The sequence below is a fragment of the Oryctolagus cuniculus genome, chromosome 3, assembly GCF_051225735.1.
Source record: "Oryctolagus cuniculus isolate XC-2025 breed Fujian yellow rabbit chromosome 3, ASM5122573v1, whole genome shotgun sequence".
NCBI classification, from domain to species: Eukaryota; Metazoa; Chordata; class Mammalia; order Lagomorpha; family Leporidae; genus Oryctolagus; species Oryctolagus cuniculus.
This window is the reverse complement of record NC_142869.1, coordinates 21,260,369-21,277,592: the sequence shown is the minus strand read 5'-3', so window position 1 is coordinate 21,277,592 and position 17,224 is coordinate 21,260,369. Positions and strand designations below refer to the sequence as shown.

The window sequence follows — 17,224 nt, the reverse complement described above, 5'->3', positions numbered from 1 at the left end:
TCTGGGAGACCTGGAAGAAGCTCCTGGCTCTTGGCTTCAGATTGGCCCAGCTCCAGCTATTGTGGCTATTTGGAGAGTGAACCAGTAAATGAAAAACCTCTCTCTTGCTCGCTCGCTCGCTCTCTCTCTCTCTCTCTCTCTCTCTAACTCTACCTCTCACATAAATAAATGAATCTTTTTTAAAACTTCATGTATTTTGGGCCCGGTGCCGTGGCTTACTTGGTTAATCCTCTGCCTTGCAGTGCCAGCATCCCGTATGGGCAACGGGTTCTAGTCCTAGTTGCTCCTCTTCCAGTCCAGCTCTGTGCTGTGGCCCGGGAAGGCAGTGGAGGATGGCCCAAGTGCTTGGGCCCTGCACCTGCATGGGAGACCAGGAGGAAGCACCTGGCTCCTGGCTTCGGATCAGCACAGCACTGGCCATAGTGGCCATTTGGGGAGTGAACCAGCGGAAGGAAGACCTCTCTCTCTCTCTCTCTCTCTCTCTCTCTCTCTCTCTCTCTCTGTAACTCTATCAAATAAATAAATAAAAATCTTTTTTAAAAAACTTCATGTATTTCTTTCAATTAGATGTCAGTGGGATACATCACTTTCCCCCAATTTTTTCAGTTCTTCAGTGTTCAGAAAGTTGTGTGAAGTGCTTGTGATACACCAGACGCTGCAGTTCAGCAGGGTGGGCAGAGAGAAAGAGCCCTGCTCTCGGGAGCCTTACAGTGGGGGCAGGAAGCAGCCAAACACGGGGCTGGTGACAAACCGTGGGCTACTTCTGCCTGGAAAGGACGAACTGGCCAGAGCCAGGGGGGTCAGCTTTAGCACTACAATGAAAAGCCCCAGACAAGCTACTTATGGAGGAAAGAGAGGTTTATCAGGCACTCACTTTCGGAGGTCCAAGTCCAAGTTCAGGCAGCCCCAATGGGCTGGCCTCTGGCGAGGGCGGCAGATGGCCATGGCAGACGGCATGTCAATGAAGAAGCAGAGTTCCCAGGGCACACAGGGCCTCACGTGGCGAGAGTGCCTGCACATCTGGCCACATCTGCATCATCTCTAAGGCTGCCAGGATTTCATCGTGGGGGTTCCACCCTAACAACTCAACTCAGTCACCCTCCTCAAGAGGCCCCACCCACCAACACAGGGATTGCGTTAAGTCTGCACCCTCTTAGCACCTGTAACTTAGGACTTTGGGAATTAAAGGCCTGTGTGGGTTCAGGAGCTAACTCATGCTGAAATCATAGCACAGGGGCCAGCACAGTGGCATAGCGGGTTAAGCCGCTACCGGCAGTGCCAGCATCCCATATGGGTGCCAGTTTGAGACTTGGCTGCTCCACTTCCGATCTAGCTCGCTGCTATAGCCTGGAAAAGCAATAGAAGATAGCCTAAGTCCCTGGGCCCCTACCCCAGCATGGGAGGCCTCCTCTAGGTCTCCTGGCTTTGGATTGGCTCAGCTCCAGCCGTTACGGCCAGCTGGGGAGTAAACCAGTGGATAGAAGACTTCTCTCTCTCTCTCTCTCTCTGTCTCTCTCTATCTCTCTGTCTCTCTGTCTCTCTCTCTCTCTCTCTGCCTCTCCTCTCTCTGTGCAATTCTGACTTTCAAATAAATAAATAAATCTTTAAAAAGAAAAAAAAAAAACACAGCACAAGACAAAGGGAGATGCACACCAAGATCCTCAGAGGACACCAGTTCTTCTGCTGGGCCCTGAAAATGGCTGCCAGGGGGTGGATCAGGGGGCTGGGGGCATGGCCTGAAGTGGTGCCAGGGGCAGCCAGGTGGAGGAGCACAGGTGCCCCTAAGGACAGTTGAGGACTTTCTTTATCTGAGGCCAAGAAGGGTCTTTGGAGGGTTTTAAGAGGAGAAGATGGGGATCAGATTCAGCTTAGGAAGATCATTCTGGAAGCAGAGTGGGGGTTGGCTTGACGGGGCCGAGGAGGAGGAGCTAACGGTGAGCGGCAGGGTCCCAAGGGCTGCGTAGACACAGACTTTTCCATCCACACACAGCCCCGTGCAGGAGGTCTTCCCGTGATTCCCATCTTCCAGGTGATGGAACTGAGACCCAGAGAGACTGAATCACCAGCCCCAGGCCCACAGCTAGTGAGTGGGACCCGGCAGGCTGCTTATAGTTGATGTTAATGTCCTCACCCAGACAGCCCGGCTCCAAAACCCACACCTGCCGCAGCACAGGCATCGCCGCTGTTTAGGCGAGAGAGAATGAAGCGTCACCTAACACTCCTGGGCAAACGGCAGGGAAGACACAGATCGCCGAGGATGAGGCTCAGGGAGGAAGAGCAAGGCGGCGTGAGGCATGGTCTGGCTCAGGCAGAGCACAGGGACCCGCTCCTGGGAGGACAGGGGGCTGGATTATTTTTTCTTTTTTTCAGATTTATTTTTATTTATTTGAAAGGCAGAGTTACAGAGAGAGGGAGAGATTTTCCATCTTCAGGTTCACTCCTCAAATGACTGCAGTGATCCAGGCTGGGCCAGGAGGAAGCCATGAGCCTGGTTCCTGGTCTCCCACGTGGGTGGGATAGGTCCAGTTGCTGGGGCTGGCTTCCACTGCTTTCCCAGACACGCTAGTGGGGAGCTGTATTGGAACTGCTGCAGCCGGGACTCAAACCTTTGCCAGTATGGGATGCCGGCATCACAGGCAGCAGCTTCACCCCTGCGCCACAACGCCAGGCCCACAGTGGGTCTGCAGTATCTGCAGGGCCTGGGCTGGTTGATCTTTGTGTGTCAGAGTTTGGAGCTTAAGGGAGGACCTGATTGGGAACGACAGATAGGGGAGACACTGCACACATTGGGTGGGAACTGAAGCCATGGAGACAGGGTCTCACCTCACAGAGAGCAGGAGTGAGACGTGAAGAGGACCAAGGGAGAGCCCTGGAGAACAGCTGGATTGAGCAATGGAGCAAGAACGAGGAAGTAGGAGAGAATGGAGCCGTGGGACTCGATCGAGCGATCAAGCAAGATAAGGTAGAGCTTAAAGGTCTATCAGTGGCTACCAGAGGCTGGCGAGGGAGAGATGGGGACGGTTGATTGCCAGGAACCAGATTACAGCTACAGAGAACTAAGAAGTTCTGGGGTTCCGGGGCGGGCGTTGTAGTGCAGCAGGTTAAGCCTCTGCCTGTGCAAGTCCTAGTCCCAGCTGTTCCACGTCCCATCCAGTCCTTGCTAATGCCCCTGGGAAGGCAGTGGAAGATGCCCAAGTGCACGTGGGAAACCTAGATGGAGATTTAAGCTCCTGACTTCAGCCTGGCCCAGGCCCAGCCATTGCCATCATTTGGGGAGTGAACAAGCAGATGGAAGATGGATCTCTCTCTCTCTCTCTCTCTCTCTCTCTCTCTCTCTCTCTTCCTCTGTCTCTAACTCTGCTTTTCAAATAAATAAATACATTTTTTAAAAAAAGGAATATGTTCTGGGTTTCTATTGCACTGGCAGGTTCTTATAAAGAACACTAATGTACTGCATATTTTTTTTGTCAAGTCATGTAGAATTTGTCATTTTTTAAATATTGAAGTGGGTGGGATTGAAGCCAGGAGCCTGGAATTTCATCTGTGTCTCCCATGTGGGTACAGGGACCCAAGCACTTGGACCATCCTCCACTGCTTTCCCAGGCACTTTAGCAGGGAGCTGGATTAGAAGCAGAGCAGCTGGGAGTCGAACAAGCTCCCATATGGGATGCTAGTGTCATAGGTGGTGGCTCAAACAACTAGGCCACAACGCCAGCTCCCTTATTTCTCTCTTAAAAAACAAACAACGACAAGATGGGATTTTGGGATTTCTCACCATAACAAATCATAAGGACTGGCGCCGTGGCTCAATAGGCTAATCCTCTGCCTTGTGGCACCGGCATACCAGGTTCTAGTCCCGGTCGGGGCGCCGGATTCTGTCCCAGTTGCCCCTCTTCCAGGCCAGCTCTCTGCTATGGCCAGGGAGTGCAGTGGAGGATGGCCCAAGTCCTTGGGCCCTGCACCCGCATGGGAGACCAGGAGAAGCACCTTTCTCTCTCTCTCTCACTGTCCACTCTGCCTGTCAAAAAAAAAAAAATCATTAAATATCTGAAGATACAAATACAGTTGCTGACTATACATTGCCAAATGCTGAAACATTATATTGCACTCCATAAACTTGCAAAATTTTTGTATGCCCATTAAAATTTTTGATTTAAAAATCTTGTTTTGGGGCCAGTGCTGTGGCATAGTAGGTTAAGAATCTCTGCGGCACTGGCATCCCATATGACACCAGTCCAAGTCCCAGTTGCTCCATTTCCAATCAAACTCTCTGCTAATGTGCCTCTGGAAGATGGCCCAAGTACTTGGGCCCCTACACCCCCATGGGAGACCCAAAAGAAGCTCCTGGCTCCTGGCTTTGGATCAACACATCTCCAACCATTGTGGCCATTTAGGGAGTGAACCAGCAGTTGGAAGACCCTTCTCTCTCTCTGTCTCTCCCTCTCTCTGTGTGTAACTATGCCTCTCAAGTAAATAAATAAATCCTTTTAAAGAAAATCTTGGTTTAAAAAGACTTGAATAATCACCTTTTCCCCATAAAGTTAAAAAGCATACAGCAGGGAACCGGTGCCGTGGCATAGTGGATAAAGCCGCTGGCTTTCCATATGGGTGTTGGTCTGAGTCCTGGCTGCTCCGCTTCCCATCCAACTCCCTACTAAAGTGCCCAGGAAAACAGTAGGGAATGTCCCAAGTGCTTGGGCCCCTGTACCCACATGGGAGACCTGGAAAAAGCTTCTGGCTGCTTTATTTCCACCTAGACATTGTGGCCATTTAAGGAGCGAACCGACAGATGGGAAATCTCCCCCCCACCTCCGCCTTTCAAATAAATCTTTAAAAAACAAAAAAAGGGGGATGGCACTGTAGCATAGCAGGTAAATCCACCTCCTACAGTGCTGGCATCCCATATGGGTGCCAGTTTGAATCTCAGCTGCTCCACTTTAGTCCTTGGGCCCCTGCACCCACATGGGAGACCTGGATAAAGCTGTCTGCTTGCTTTGGCCTGGCCCAACCCTGGCCATTGCGACCATTTGGGGAGTGAACCAGCAGATGGAAAATCCCTCTCTCTCTCTCTCTCTCTCTCTCTCCCTCTGCCTTTCCTTCTCTGTAACTTTGCCTTTCAAATAAGTAAATAAATCTTAAAAAAACATATTGCAGGCTAGCAAAATATAATCAACCAATATTCAAAATGTAATACTCGGGACTAGTGCCGTGGCTCACTTGGTTAATCCTCCGCCTGCGGCGCCGACATCCCATATGGGCACCAGGTTCTAGTTCCGGTTACTCCTCTTCCAGTCCAGCTCTCTGCTGTGGCCTGGGATAGCAGTGGCAGGTGGGTGCTCAGGTATGGTCAGGTAGAGCATGATGTCACACAGGGGCGTGGTGAGGGTATCAGGTAGAGCATGATGTCACACAGGGGCGTGGTGAGGGTATCAGGTAGGGCATGAGGTCACACAGGGGCGTGGCAAAAGTGTGGTCTTCCAGCTCACAAACCTAATCAATTTTAACCTGTATGCCTGTCTACTTCATGCCTTTTAGATAAAAATAAATTTTTAAATGTGCTACAAGTGATAATATTAGTAATATAAACAGATTACTCATTAGTTAAAGGTAATTATATTGAATGTTTTATGATCATTGATTAACAAGCATCCTTTCATAGGTGCCTGGAAAACATTTTGCCTTGTCTTTATAACACACTCTAGGGAGAATGACCAATTTATTATCTTTGAATTATTTCTATCACTGTACATAAAGAAATATATCTGAAGATACCAGAGCTGCTCCAATGAATAATGGAAAGTATTTGGACCTCAATGGGTTGGGTAGTACTAATGATATACTGTAAAAGTTATTTGTAAATCTTGCCAAAATTTCTAACAAAATTATAAAATGCATGTAGTTCAATGTTTGAAGAGTAAAAATGCTTTAAGATGTTTCAATTTTGTAAGTTACATTCTAAAAGATGTCAATACTTTTTAAGAAGAAAATAGCCTGTTTATTAAAACTAACAGTAAGTCAGTTGACCATAAAGAATTGGATTTATAAAATTGAGTTAAGGAAACTGAAAATTAAGCATAAGACTGTTGGAGAAATTATGATATGTCACTTGAACCAAAATAAAATAACAATTCAAAGAGACTCATAAAAAATGCAATACTCCCAAATTGTGGACAGATTGACTGCAAATCAACAACACAGAAATCCAGTGCCCCAGGGAAGCTATGGGAAAAGATACTCATTCTCACCAACAGTTAAAGAAATAACAAACCAGACAATGGATATTGCTTCCTGCTACCTGATGGGGAGGAAACTGGTCACTTACGATGTTTGTGGTGCATCCAGAGGATGCCAGGCCCTTTCATGAACTGATGACGGTAGAGGAACCTGGCACAGTCTTTTTGCAGAGCGACTTAGCAGTACTTATCAAAACTGAACTGTCCATAGACACCACCCAGCGAGATAACCCTGAGGGCACAGAAACGCTGGTCCAAGTTCCCGGACACTGACTCCAAGAATACTGCAGATAAGCACTTCATGTTTATGCATGAGCTAACCATCAAAGAAATTACCATACGGCCACACGGAGTCACTGAAAATAACAACATGGAGCCAGAGGTACTGACCAAGAACGGGGCCACAACACACTGCCAAAGCACAGGACGGTGTAATTAGTAAAACATCTTTTTTTTACTAAGGAAAAAAATGGAAGGAAAACGTAGGCTTGGGTTTGCATGGGGAAAAGCATGGAAAGATGTACACACTAGGCTGTTGGCAGCAGTCAACTCTTTTCTTCTCCTTTTTCTTTCTCCTTTATTTTTCTTTTTTTTTTTTTTTTATTTGAGAGGCAGAGTTATAGAGAGAGAGAGAGAGAGAGAGAGAGAGAGATCTTCCATCCGCTGGTTCACTCCCCAAATGGCCACAATGGCTGGAGCTGGAGTGATCCAAAGCCAGGAGTTTCTTCCAAGTCTCCCATGTGGGTACAGGGACCCAAGCATTTGGGCCATCTTCTACTGCTTTCCCAGACCATTAGCAGGGAGCTGGATCAGAAATAGAGTAGCCAGGACTTGAAACGGTGCCCATATGGGGGATGCCAGCACTGCAGGCAGAGGCTTAACCTACTATGCCACAGTGCCTGCCCCCAGTGACCCCTCTTCTAGAGAGAGATATGAGTGTGCAGAAGAAGGAAGGCAAGCTTCCAGTTTTACTTTCTATGTTTTTGCGCTGCTTGTATCCTTTGCAATATGTACATCCCTTTTTATAACGTTAAAGTCGTTTGATTTGGGAGGACTGCATCCTGGGTTTAGCAACCCAGAGGTCATTGGTGAACTTGGCAACAGCTGTCTGCCACACGCTGTAGGAAGGAAGCCGGTTGCAGTATTTGTGGAACAGTGAGCAGGAGGGGAGAAAAGTAGAGAGTGACTGTTAACCATGTTTTAAATAAGCCTGCCTGTGAAAAGGAGAAGCTAGCAGAGTGGGGAGCTGAGGGGGTCCTGGGACAGAGGAAGACATTGGCAAGTTCGGGCGCGGAAGGGGAAGGTAGCTGAGGGACAGAGGGGACAGTTGCGAGGCTCCTCAAGGACGACCGAGGCAGTGAGCCCCCGCTCCATACACAAAGGGTCCCCAGGGACAGAAGCAAGGACAGCCCTGGTGCTGGTCCTGGAAGGGAGGGGGAGGGAGGGAGGGAGGGAGGGAGGGAGGGAAGAAGGAACTGTGTCTCCAAGTTCAGACAAGACTATGGGCAGTGGGGTGTGGGAGGGGCTGGGTGCCTCTTCCTTATTACAAAAGGCACTGCAGGTTCAGGATGCACAAGGTGGACTCGGAAAACCTCCTCCATCAGACTGGCAGGCTCCTCCAGAAGCCGTTAGGGAGGAAGGCGTGAGCATCCCCAGGGCTAACCCCCCGCAGGCCCCGGGGCCGGTGTGCAGAGTCCCAGGACAGACCTCATGGTTCCTGGAGGGGTGGGAACACCTCCCCCGGGGCCGCCTGGCTCAGCAGTTTCCCCATCCAGGCTGCTTCACTTTTTTCCTGTCCAACAGCCCAGACAGCTACCGAGCCTTGAGTCACAGGGAGGTGTCGGTGGCCAGCCCGCTCACAGGCAGTGGCTGTCGCAGCAACAGCAGGTAAGTGAGCCTCATTCTTATGGCAGCCGGGGAGGTGTGTGTTGGAAGGGACTCAGCAGCCATAGCCAACTTGGGTGAGGGACTGCAGAAGCTTAGAGCTAGAGATAACCACCTAGACCATGGTGCCTCGGGACCCTCTGGCCACCATGGACAGCTTCTGTGTCTGCACACCCAATGTGGCACCTCTGGACACCTGTGGCTACTGAGCACCTGAAATGGAGCTGGTATGACTGAGCACCTGGCTTTTTGATTTCTTTTAATTAATTGCCATTTAAATGGCTGCTTATGGCTAGTAGCTCCCATGCTGGGTGGGACAGTCACCAAAGAAGGGTGCGGACGCCCTCGGGGACGTGACTTGTCCAAGCTCACCTGGCCATCAACAGCAGATCCAGGTGGAGCCGCCAGTTTTTTCCTTCACTCAACCACGTACCTGGGCTCTGCCGAAACGAATTCACCTTGACGGACACTGAGAAGTGGGTGGGTTGGGTAATGCCAAATCTGGCTCCCCTCTCAACAGCCTTGGGATCTGGCGGGGGGGGGGGGGGCACCCCCACCCCACCCCCACCTTGCCCAGTGCAGAAACCTGAGGCTGGGCTCCTGCCTCTGTTTCTGGTGGGCAGAACAGAGGGTTGGAGAGAAGACTGCAAACTGTTTCTAAAAACTTCTAAAGCCCCAGTCCAGCTGTGTCACCCTAGGTAGGTTGCTTAACCTCTTGCAAGCTTCATTTCCTCACCCAGAAAGTGCCGACTTTCATTTGGCCAGGTGTCATTGCTTTCTTCCCCAGTGTGGGGAGGAGAGAGGTGACCAACAGTTGCCATCAGACTCTTTCTTTGGGGTCATCTGCTTGAATGAGTCTGCTGTGGGCTTTGAGAACTTCCTAGGCCTTGGGACGCATGGAGCAAGAGGCCTGACAAGGGCTAGCAGAGGGGACTGAGGCACTGTCCACTGGGTAAGGGGTCAGGTGGGAGCAGGACATCAGTGTTCACGGCTCCACCTCTGTTTACCTTTCATTTGTAACTGCTAGCCAGGGTCGCAAAAGACATTCTCAGTGTCATTTGACTCTGTTGTCAAAAGTGTATTTGAACTTGGTGGGGCGGGGGCAGGGGATTTTTACTTTGAACAAAAGACTTTCTTTCCGGAGGAAAGGGTCTTGGCTCCAAGGGGTGTTGGCTCCAACAGTGGGGGCTGCTACAGTGTTAGGGTCCTCAGATCCAATGCCAGGCAAGTAAACTGGGCGAAATGCCCAAAGAGGGGGCATGGTCAGAGCATATGGTGGAATGGGGAGGCAGGGGCCTCCCCAGGGCTGGGGGTCCCAGAGGGCACGGTATGAAGGGACAGAGGGGACAGTCGCGAGGCTTTAAGGATTTCCAAGGAGGGAAACGAGAGGCTCACGGTGCGGGCAGGAATGCTGCCGGACTTGGTCTCCATGTGCCCCCCCACCCCACCCCCGGACCTGCAGAGGAGCAAGCAGCAATGCCGCGGGGCTGAGGTGGGGCTGGGGAAACAGGGCAAAGATAAGAGAATGCAGTGTAGTCCTGGGCAAACCACTTTCTTTGGCTATCAGCTTCTGCATCTGTGAAATGGGAGGAAAACCCCTCTTGTCCCTTCCCAGTGTGAACTCCTGATCCTCTTGCCCTTCTGTGGGCCTGCCCACACTCCTGGGTCCCTTCATTCTCTCACCTTAGGCCTCCTTAACCCCAAAGGGAGACTTTGCCTCCTTCCCACAACCCTCTCCAGCAGCCATTCAGGGTAGCCGGGGCCTAGGGCTCCCCTGGGCCCTGCCAGCCCCCTTGCTTTGGCTGGAGTCGGCTCTGAGGATGGGCCAGCCACGGCTGGCTCTTCCTTCCCTACGCACCCTAAATGTCTGTTGATTATAAATACCAGGATTGCATTCAAATGATTTGCATTTGTTGTTGTTACAAGATTGCCTAAAACGCTTGGGACCTGGTAAACAAGCCCCATGCTGGCGCCTAGCAGTTTGGGGTAAGCTGTTAGAATTCCACCCACTTGTGGAGCCTGTTAACTGCCCTGAGTTGTAAAAAGGCCAGCATTTCTGCTCAACCAGGGATGCCCCCACTCGGGCAACTGAGAAGGGGACCGGGGGCAGGGGGCACAGGTGCCATCCAGGTCAAGGGCGTTTGGTTTATCATCCCTGCGAGGCTTGTTTCTTTACTTCTGGAGAAGTGACCAGAGCAGGTGCAGAATCTGCACGTAGGCTGACTTACCGATAGCTCGGGCACTTAGCTTACGAATAAATGTATTTACTATGCAAGGTGTCTTTATTTTTTTGAGAAAGAGGGCTATGCACAGAAAATAACACAAGTCGAGTTGTGGACGTCTTGCTGGAATCCTGGCTGACCCACTCCCAGGCTTTTGTGCTCATGGGCTGCTGGCTGAGCCGGTATTGGCCTCAGCGTTCTCACGAGCAAACGGGACTAATCCGCACCTGTGTGTAGTGACGAGGGAGGTCACGTTACCTTCGAGGCAGGGTACTGCACAGCCCTCACCTGTGTCACCGTCCCTTCCCTTCATTTGTCCCTTGAATCACCAACCCAAGCTGTCTAGGGGTTGGCAAATTAAAAAGCAAACACCAGCCACAGGAATCTCTGCCCCCAGCCCGGTTCTCTTTTCTGAGTGCGTTACCTTGTGTCCTGACTCGCACAGTCTCCCTGTAGAACATCAAGCTCCTCCACCCCACCCCGCCCCTCGCAGCACAGCTGCACACGGGATTATCCAAAATTAGGACTTCCTGTGGCTCCCACTCTGCTGCTGTTGTCTTTTCTGGTGGGACCACTTCTGCAGCTGCCCCAGCCAGGCCTTCTCCCTGCTGTCACTCAGGGACTCGTGGTTCTGTCCGCTCCCTGCACCTGCCATGTTCTGTACCCACTCTCAAAGGCGGAGCTTCCCACAGGTCATCTGTTCCCTTAAGAGCAGCTCTGGTCAAGTGCTGTCAGAGGTGACGTCACTCGATTGGACAGAACCCTGGGCCTCCGAGCAAAGTGCTCTTGGCCGTGGGACTGCAGAGCCAGAGACTTTTTTCTGGCCTTGCCAACCACACTGGGCAAGCCAGCTGTTCCACCTGCTTCTCCCACTCCCTCCTCATCTTCCTGGCCAGATGGGGCCTCGCCCTGGTCATCACATTTCCTAGGTTCACCAACGGATGGAATCTTCTCCATCTGTGACAGCAGGGTGCTGGGAGGCAGTCTGGCTGGCCACTAAGGTAGGAAAGGAAACCCTTCCCAGGAAGGGGAATGCTAACGAGTCCATCACTCACAGGAAAGGGCATTGTGTTTCTAGGTTCTCTTAATCCCATTCAACCTTTTTCTTTCTATGTATGATTGACAGTAACTGAGATTACCCTCTGCTAAAGAGAAAGCCTTCCTAGGGCTCCTTGGGTTGTTGTTGGAATACTTATGTTTGCTTTGCAAGGTTGTGCACTCTGGTTAATCTTTTTTTGATTGAGATATAATTTACACTCCACTCATTTAAAGTATATAATCCTGTGATTTTTAGTAGTTGTATAGTCACTGCCACTGATTCCAGAATGCTTTCATCACCCAAAAAAAGAAACTCTGTACTTGTTAACATTCCTCTTCCCACCCCCACCCCCAGTCCCTGGCAACTATTCATCTACCGTCTGTCTCTACCAGTTGGCCTGTTCTGATTATTTCACAGATGTGGAATCACACAGGATGGAGCCTTTTCTTTCTTTTAGAATGTCAGTTTCAAGGTTCATCTGTGTGCATCACGTATCAGTACTTCCTTCTTAGGGCTGAGTAATATTCCAGGGTATCTGCGAACCTGACTGTGTGTACCATACTTCCTTCCTTCTTAGGGCTGAGTAATACTCCAGTGTATCTGCGAACCTGACTGTGGTCATCCACTCATCGGCTGATGGGTATTTGGGTTCTTTCTGCTTAGGGACTGTTGTGAAGAAGGCTGTGGTCCATTCACGTACAAGTTTCTGTGCAGACATACATTTTCGTTAAAAAAAAAAAAAACTTTGTAAAGACACAGTCTTTTCTTAGGATTTATTTTATTTATTTGAAAGGCAGAGTGACAGAGAGAGAGAGAGAGAGAGAGAGGGAAAGAGGTCCTCCATCCACTGATTGACTCCCCAGAAGGCCACAGAGGCCAGGGGTGTGCCAGGTTGAAGCCAGGAACTCCATCTGGGTCTCCCATGTGAGTACAAGGGCCCAAGCACTTAAGCCATCTTCCGCTGCTGGATAGGAAGTGGAGCAGCTGGGGCTCAAACCTATGCTCCCACATGGGCTGCCAGTGTCACAGGCGGTGGCTTAACCCACTGCAGCATGATGCCAGCCCTGTGGCCATACAGTTTCAGTTCTCTCAGTTGTATCCCTGGGATGAGAATTGCTGAGTCCCATGGTGACCCCATCTTCTACCTTTCAAGCAACTGCTAGGCCATTCTCCGAAGCAGCTGAGCCATTTCACATTCCAACCAGCAGCACACGCAGAAGATTCTGATTTCTCTGCGTCTTCATTAACAGTGTCACTGCCCATCCTCTTTTTTATACGATTTATTTATTTATTTATTTATTTATTTATTTATTTATTTATTTGAAAGTGAGAGAGAGAGAGATCTTCCATCCTCTGATTCACTCCCCAAGTGGCTGGAAGGCCCAGAGCTGAGCCAGGCTGAAGCCAAGAGCCAGGAGTTTCATCTGGGCTCCCACTTGGATGGCAGGGACCTAAGTACTTGGGCCATCTTCTGCTGCTTTCCCAGGCACATTAGCAGGGAGCTGGATCAGAAATAGAGCAGCCGGGATGCAAACCGGCGCCCACAAGGGATGCTGGCATTACAGGCAGTTGCTTTTCCCACTGCACCACAGTACTGACTCCTCCCTCCCACGCCGCCTGTCTCTTCTCTCATACTGGGTTTCACGCAGGGTGGGGTAGAGCCCGGGAGGACTGAAATACCAAGAAATGACATGATGGGGTCCTGAAGAAGAAGCTGATCTGGTAGCCGGGGTGTTTTGCTTCTTCTTTGGAAAACTGGGCTAACAGTTCAGAGTAGCTGTCACCGCCCCTGTACCCAGAAGCAGAATTTCAGCTACTGGAGTAGCAAGAGCAGAACCCACAGAGGTAGACTAAGCCTGCAGGGACAGAGGAAGGCGCACATAAGCAAGGCAGGAAGGGTCCCCACCAGGACAGGAAAGCCACCACACTTCCTGCTGCCCCACCCCTTAGCCTGGGTGCACACTGGCTTTCTCTGCTCACCCCCCTGCAGCAGAATGTAGTGGCCCCAGTCTCCCAAAATAATCCATTACACACGCTAGGAGAATCAGCCAGCCACCTGCTTATCAGACCACACAAACAGGCCCGCATCAGGCCTCCTTCTGTCCCTGTCAGCCGGCTGATGTTTCTTCTGGCTTGAGCCCACTGCAACTTCCTGCTGCCGCAGCACAAACTGGTTTTTTCCCCCCCAGGGCACTTCTTTTAAACTATCTTCCAGAAAGCAGGAGACAAGGATTCACCCCTGAGGTTTACAGTCCAGCCTGGATCTTTTTCTTGGAGTACAACCCAATTGGATGGCCTGCTTGGACCCCAGATTAGGAACTGAACAGCGTGTCTGTATCTAAACACGAAATCCAGCCGCAGCATCCAAAGACGCTCACCATTCAGGGATCCCATACAAGGGTTCTCTAGGGATTATCCAAAGAGAAGTTGCGACAATGCCATAGAAATTGTTCAGAAACTCGCTCTCTCTCTGACATTGAAGGGAATGATATAGTCTTTTCATAAAACGTGCAATGGATCACTAAATGTGTCACTTAACCTTAGAGACCCCACCACTTACATGGTAGAAGTGAAAATCGCTCCTGTGTAATATGCCGGCCAACACAAAGACACTTCCCTCCTGCCCCGTCTCTCAGGTGTGTGCGCAGGAGTGAGGGAGCTCTTCGTGTGTAGTAACCCTCATCTCTCTTCTCCACTCCAGGATTTAAGACTATCTCAGAAATGCAAGAGTTTACCTGGGAGAATTACAGCTATGAAGATTTTTTCGGCGATTTCAGCAATTACAGTTACAGCACTGACCTACCCCCTACCCTGCTAGACTCTGCTCCGTGCCGGTCAGAATCTCTGGAAACCAACAGCTATGTTGTGCTCATCACCTATATCCTGGTCTTCCTGCTGAGCCTGCTGGGCAACTCCCTGGTGATGCTGGTCATCCTGTACAGCCGGAGCACCTGCTCGGTCACCGACGTCTACCTGCTGAACCTGGCCATCGCCGACCTGCTCTTTGCCACCACCTTGCCCATCTGGGCCGCCTCCAAGGTGCACGGCTGGACTTTCGGCACGCCCCTGTGTAAGGTGGTCTCGCTTGTGAAGGAAGTCAACTTCTACAGCGGAATCCTGCTCCTGGCCTGCATCAGTGTGGACCGCTACCTGGCCATCGTCCATGCCACACGCACGATGATCCAGAAGCGCCACTTGGTCAAGTTCATATGCTTAAGCATGTGGGGAGTGTCTTTGATCCTGTCTCTGCCCATCTTACTGTTCCGTAATGCCATCTTCCCACCCAATTCCAGCCCGGTCTGCTATGAGGACATGGGGAACAGCACTGCGAAATGGCGCATGGTGCTGCGGATCCTGCCTCAGACTTTCGGCTTCATCCTGCCGCTGCTGGTCATGCTGTTTTGCTATGGGTTCACCCTGCGCACGCTGTTCCAGGCCCACATGGGGCAGAAGCACCGGGCCATGCGGGTCATCTTCGCCGTCGTGCTCATCTTCCTTCTCTGTTGGCTGCCCTACAACCTGGTTCTGCTCACAGACACCCTCATGAGGACCCACGTGATCCAGGAGACGTGTGAGCGCCGCAATGACATTGACCGGGCCCTGGACGCCACCGAGATTCTGGGCTTCCTGCACAGCTGCCTCAACCCCATCATCTACGCCTTCATTGGCCAAAAGTTTCGCTATGGCCTGCTCAAGATCCTGGCGGCCCACGGCCTGATCAGCAAGGAGTTCCTGGCCAAGGAGAGCAGGCCTTCCTTTGTCGCCTCGTCTTCAGGGAACACCTCTACCACCCTCTAAGACGCCTATGTGGGCTGCAGTCTCTCGGGCTTCCTCCCTCCCTTGCACATCTCATCCCAAGCCTCATATCCTGGTCCCGGAGTCAACACAGCCCTCACTGTGGCTATAGAAAAGAGCGGCGGCCACTTCCTCAGCAGGCCCCCAGTGCACAGCTTAGAAAGCCTGACCCGGCCCCTGCCACTTCCCATAATTACTCTGCCAACTACGGGAATCTTCTCATTCTACCACTGACCCCAAAACCCCCTGCTGAGAAGAACAAATCAAACCCACAGTGAGCTACCACTTCACGTCCATGGGATGGCTGTTATCAGAGGGCGAGAAAGGACTGAGGGAGCGAGCGAGTGAGAGAGCCAGGGCCAGCAGGACGTGGAGGAACTGGAACCCTTAGTGTTGGTGGTAGAAGTGTGAGATGGTGCGGCCACTCTGGACAAGAGCATGGGAATTTGCCTCAAAACATGGAGCAGAATGACTACGTGATCCCATAATCCCACTTGCAGATGTGTGCACGAAATAGCAGAAAGCAAGGGCTGGAAGAGATTTTTGCGTGGCAGTGTTCACGGCAGCGTTATTCCCAGTAGTGAAAAGGTAGAAACAAGCCAGACGTCCATCAGGGAAGGGACAGGTACACACGATGTGCTGCATGTGCGCAACAGCCTTAAAAAGAGTGAGCAGGCGTTACATCACAGATGAACTTTGAAAACATCATTATGTGTGGCCAGCGTGGTGGTGAAGTGGGTAAAACCACTTCCTGCGACACCAGCATCCCCTAATAGCACCGGTTGGTGTCCCGGCTGCTCCACTGCCAGTCCAGCTCCCTGCTAATGGCCTGGGAAAAACAGCAGAAGATGGACCAAGTGCTTCGGCCCCTGCACCCATGTGGGAGACCCAGAAGAAGCTCCAGGTTCCTGGCTTTGGCCTGGCCCAACCCTGGCCATTGCAGTCACCTGGGGAGTGAACCAGCAGATGGAAGATGTCTCTCTCTCTCTTTGTGTGTATCTGTCTCTTCTCTCTCTGTAACTCGAGTGTCAAAATAAATAAATAAATCTTTTTAGAAAAGAAAATGTTATTATCTGACACAAACCAGATAGGAAGGGCAAATATTTTATGATTATGCTCCTGTGCAGTGCCTGGAACAGTCACAGAGACGGAAGTGGAACAGCGGAGCTCGGGGGTGTGCGGAGGTCTCCTGTGATGGGCACAGGATTTCAGATTGGTGACGAAGCTCTGGAGGCGGACAGCAGCGATAGCTATACGATGATGTGACAGTACTTAATGTCACAAAGCGGTGCACTTAAATATGGTTAAGATGATCATCTTGCAGTGTAATTTTAAAAACTTTAACCACTGAGCCAGTGCTGGAAACACTTACCTATCATTTCTTGTAAGGTGAGATCATTAAATGTCTTTTTGCATCAACCACTGTTAGCTGGGCATTTATTTCATTACCTCCAGCCAACAGCATCCAAACTGGTACAGAGAGGCCAGGCCAGGGTGAGCAGAGGTCATGGACGAAGGTCTTTGCAAGAAACATAAGGAGCCTTCCAAAGGCTCGTGGACAATGCACATTCTCTGCTTACTTCTCTTTTCATTGACTTTATTTAATCGAGAGACAGATGTTCATCAGTGAATGGATAGATAAGCACAATGTGGGGGCCAGTGCTGTGGTATAACAGGTTAAGTCACTGCCTGTGATGCTCGCATCCCACGTGGGTGCAGGTTCCAGTCCCAGCTGTTCCCTTCCAATCCAGCTCCCTGCTAATGCACCTGGGAAAATAGCAGAAGATGGAGACCCAAATGAAGCTCCTGGCTTCAACCTGGCGCAGCCCTGGCCACTGTGGCAATTTGGGGAGTGAACCAGCAGGTGGAAGATCTCTTTCCCTCTCTGTCTCTCAGTCTCTCTCTGTCTCTCTGTCTTTCTCTGTCTCTCTCTCTCTCTCTGTAACCCTGTCTTTCAAATAAATAAATCCAGCTTCCTGCTAATGCAGACCCTGGGAGGCAGCAAGTGGTGGCCCAAGCATTTGGGTGGCTGTTACCCACATGAATACCCA

At 50.9% G+C, this 17,224-nt stretch overlaps 2 protein-coding genes across 5 annotated transcripts in view; both read left to right on the top strand.

Moving 5' to 3' along the window:
- The window catches only part of PNKD (PNKD metallo-beta-lactamase domain containing), a 552,090-nt gene that overhangs the window by 362,159 nt on the left and 172,707 nt on the right, over positions 1 to 17,224 (top strand). The window lies entirely within an intron of this gene.
- Positions 8,080 to 16,237, top strand: CXCR2 (C-X-C motif chemokine receptor 2). 2 transcript variants are annotated; one of them, NM_001171090.1, is given in 2 exon segments: positions 8,080 to 8,120; positions 14,080 to 15,235. In NM_001171090.1, a coding segment is annotated over 1 exon segment (1,077 nt). In that variant the 5' UTR covers positions 8,080 to 8,120; positions 14,080 to 14,099; the 3' UTR covers positions 15,177 to 15,235.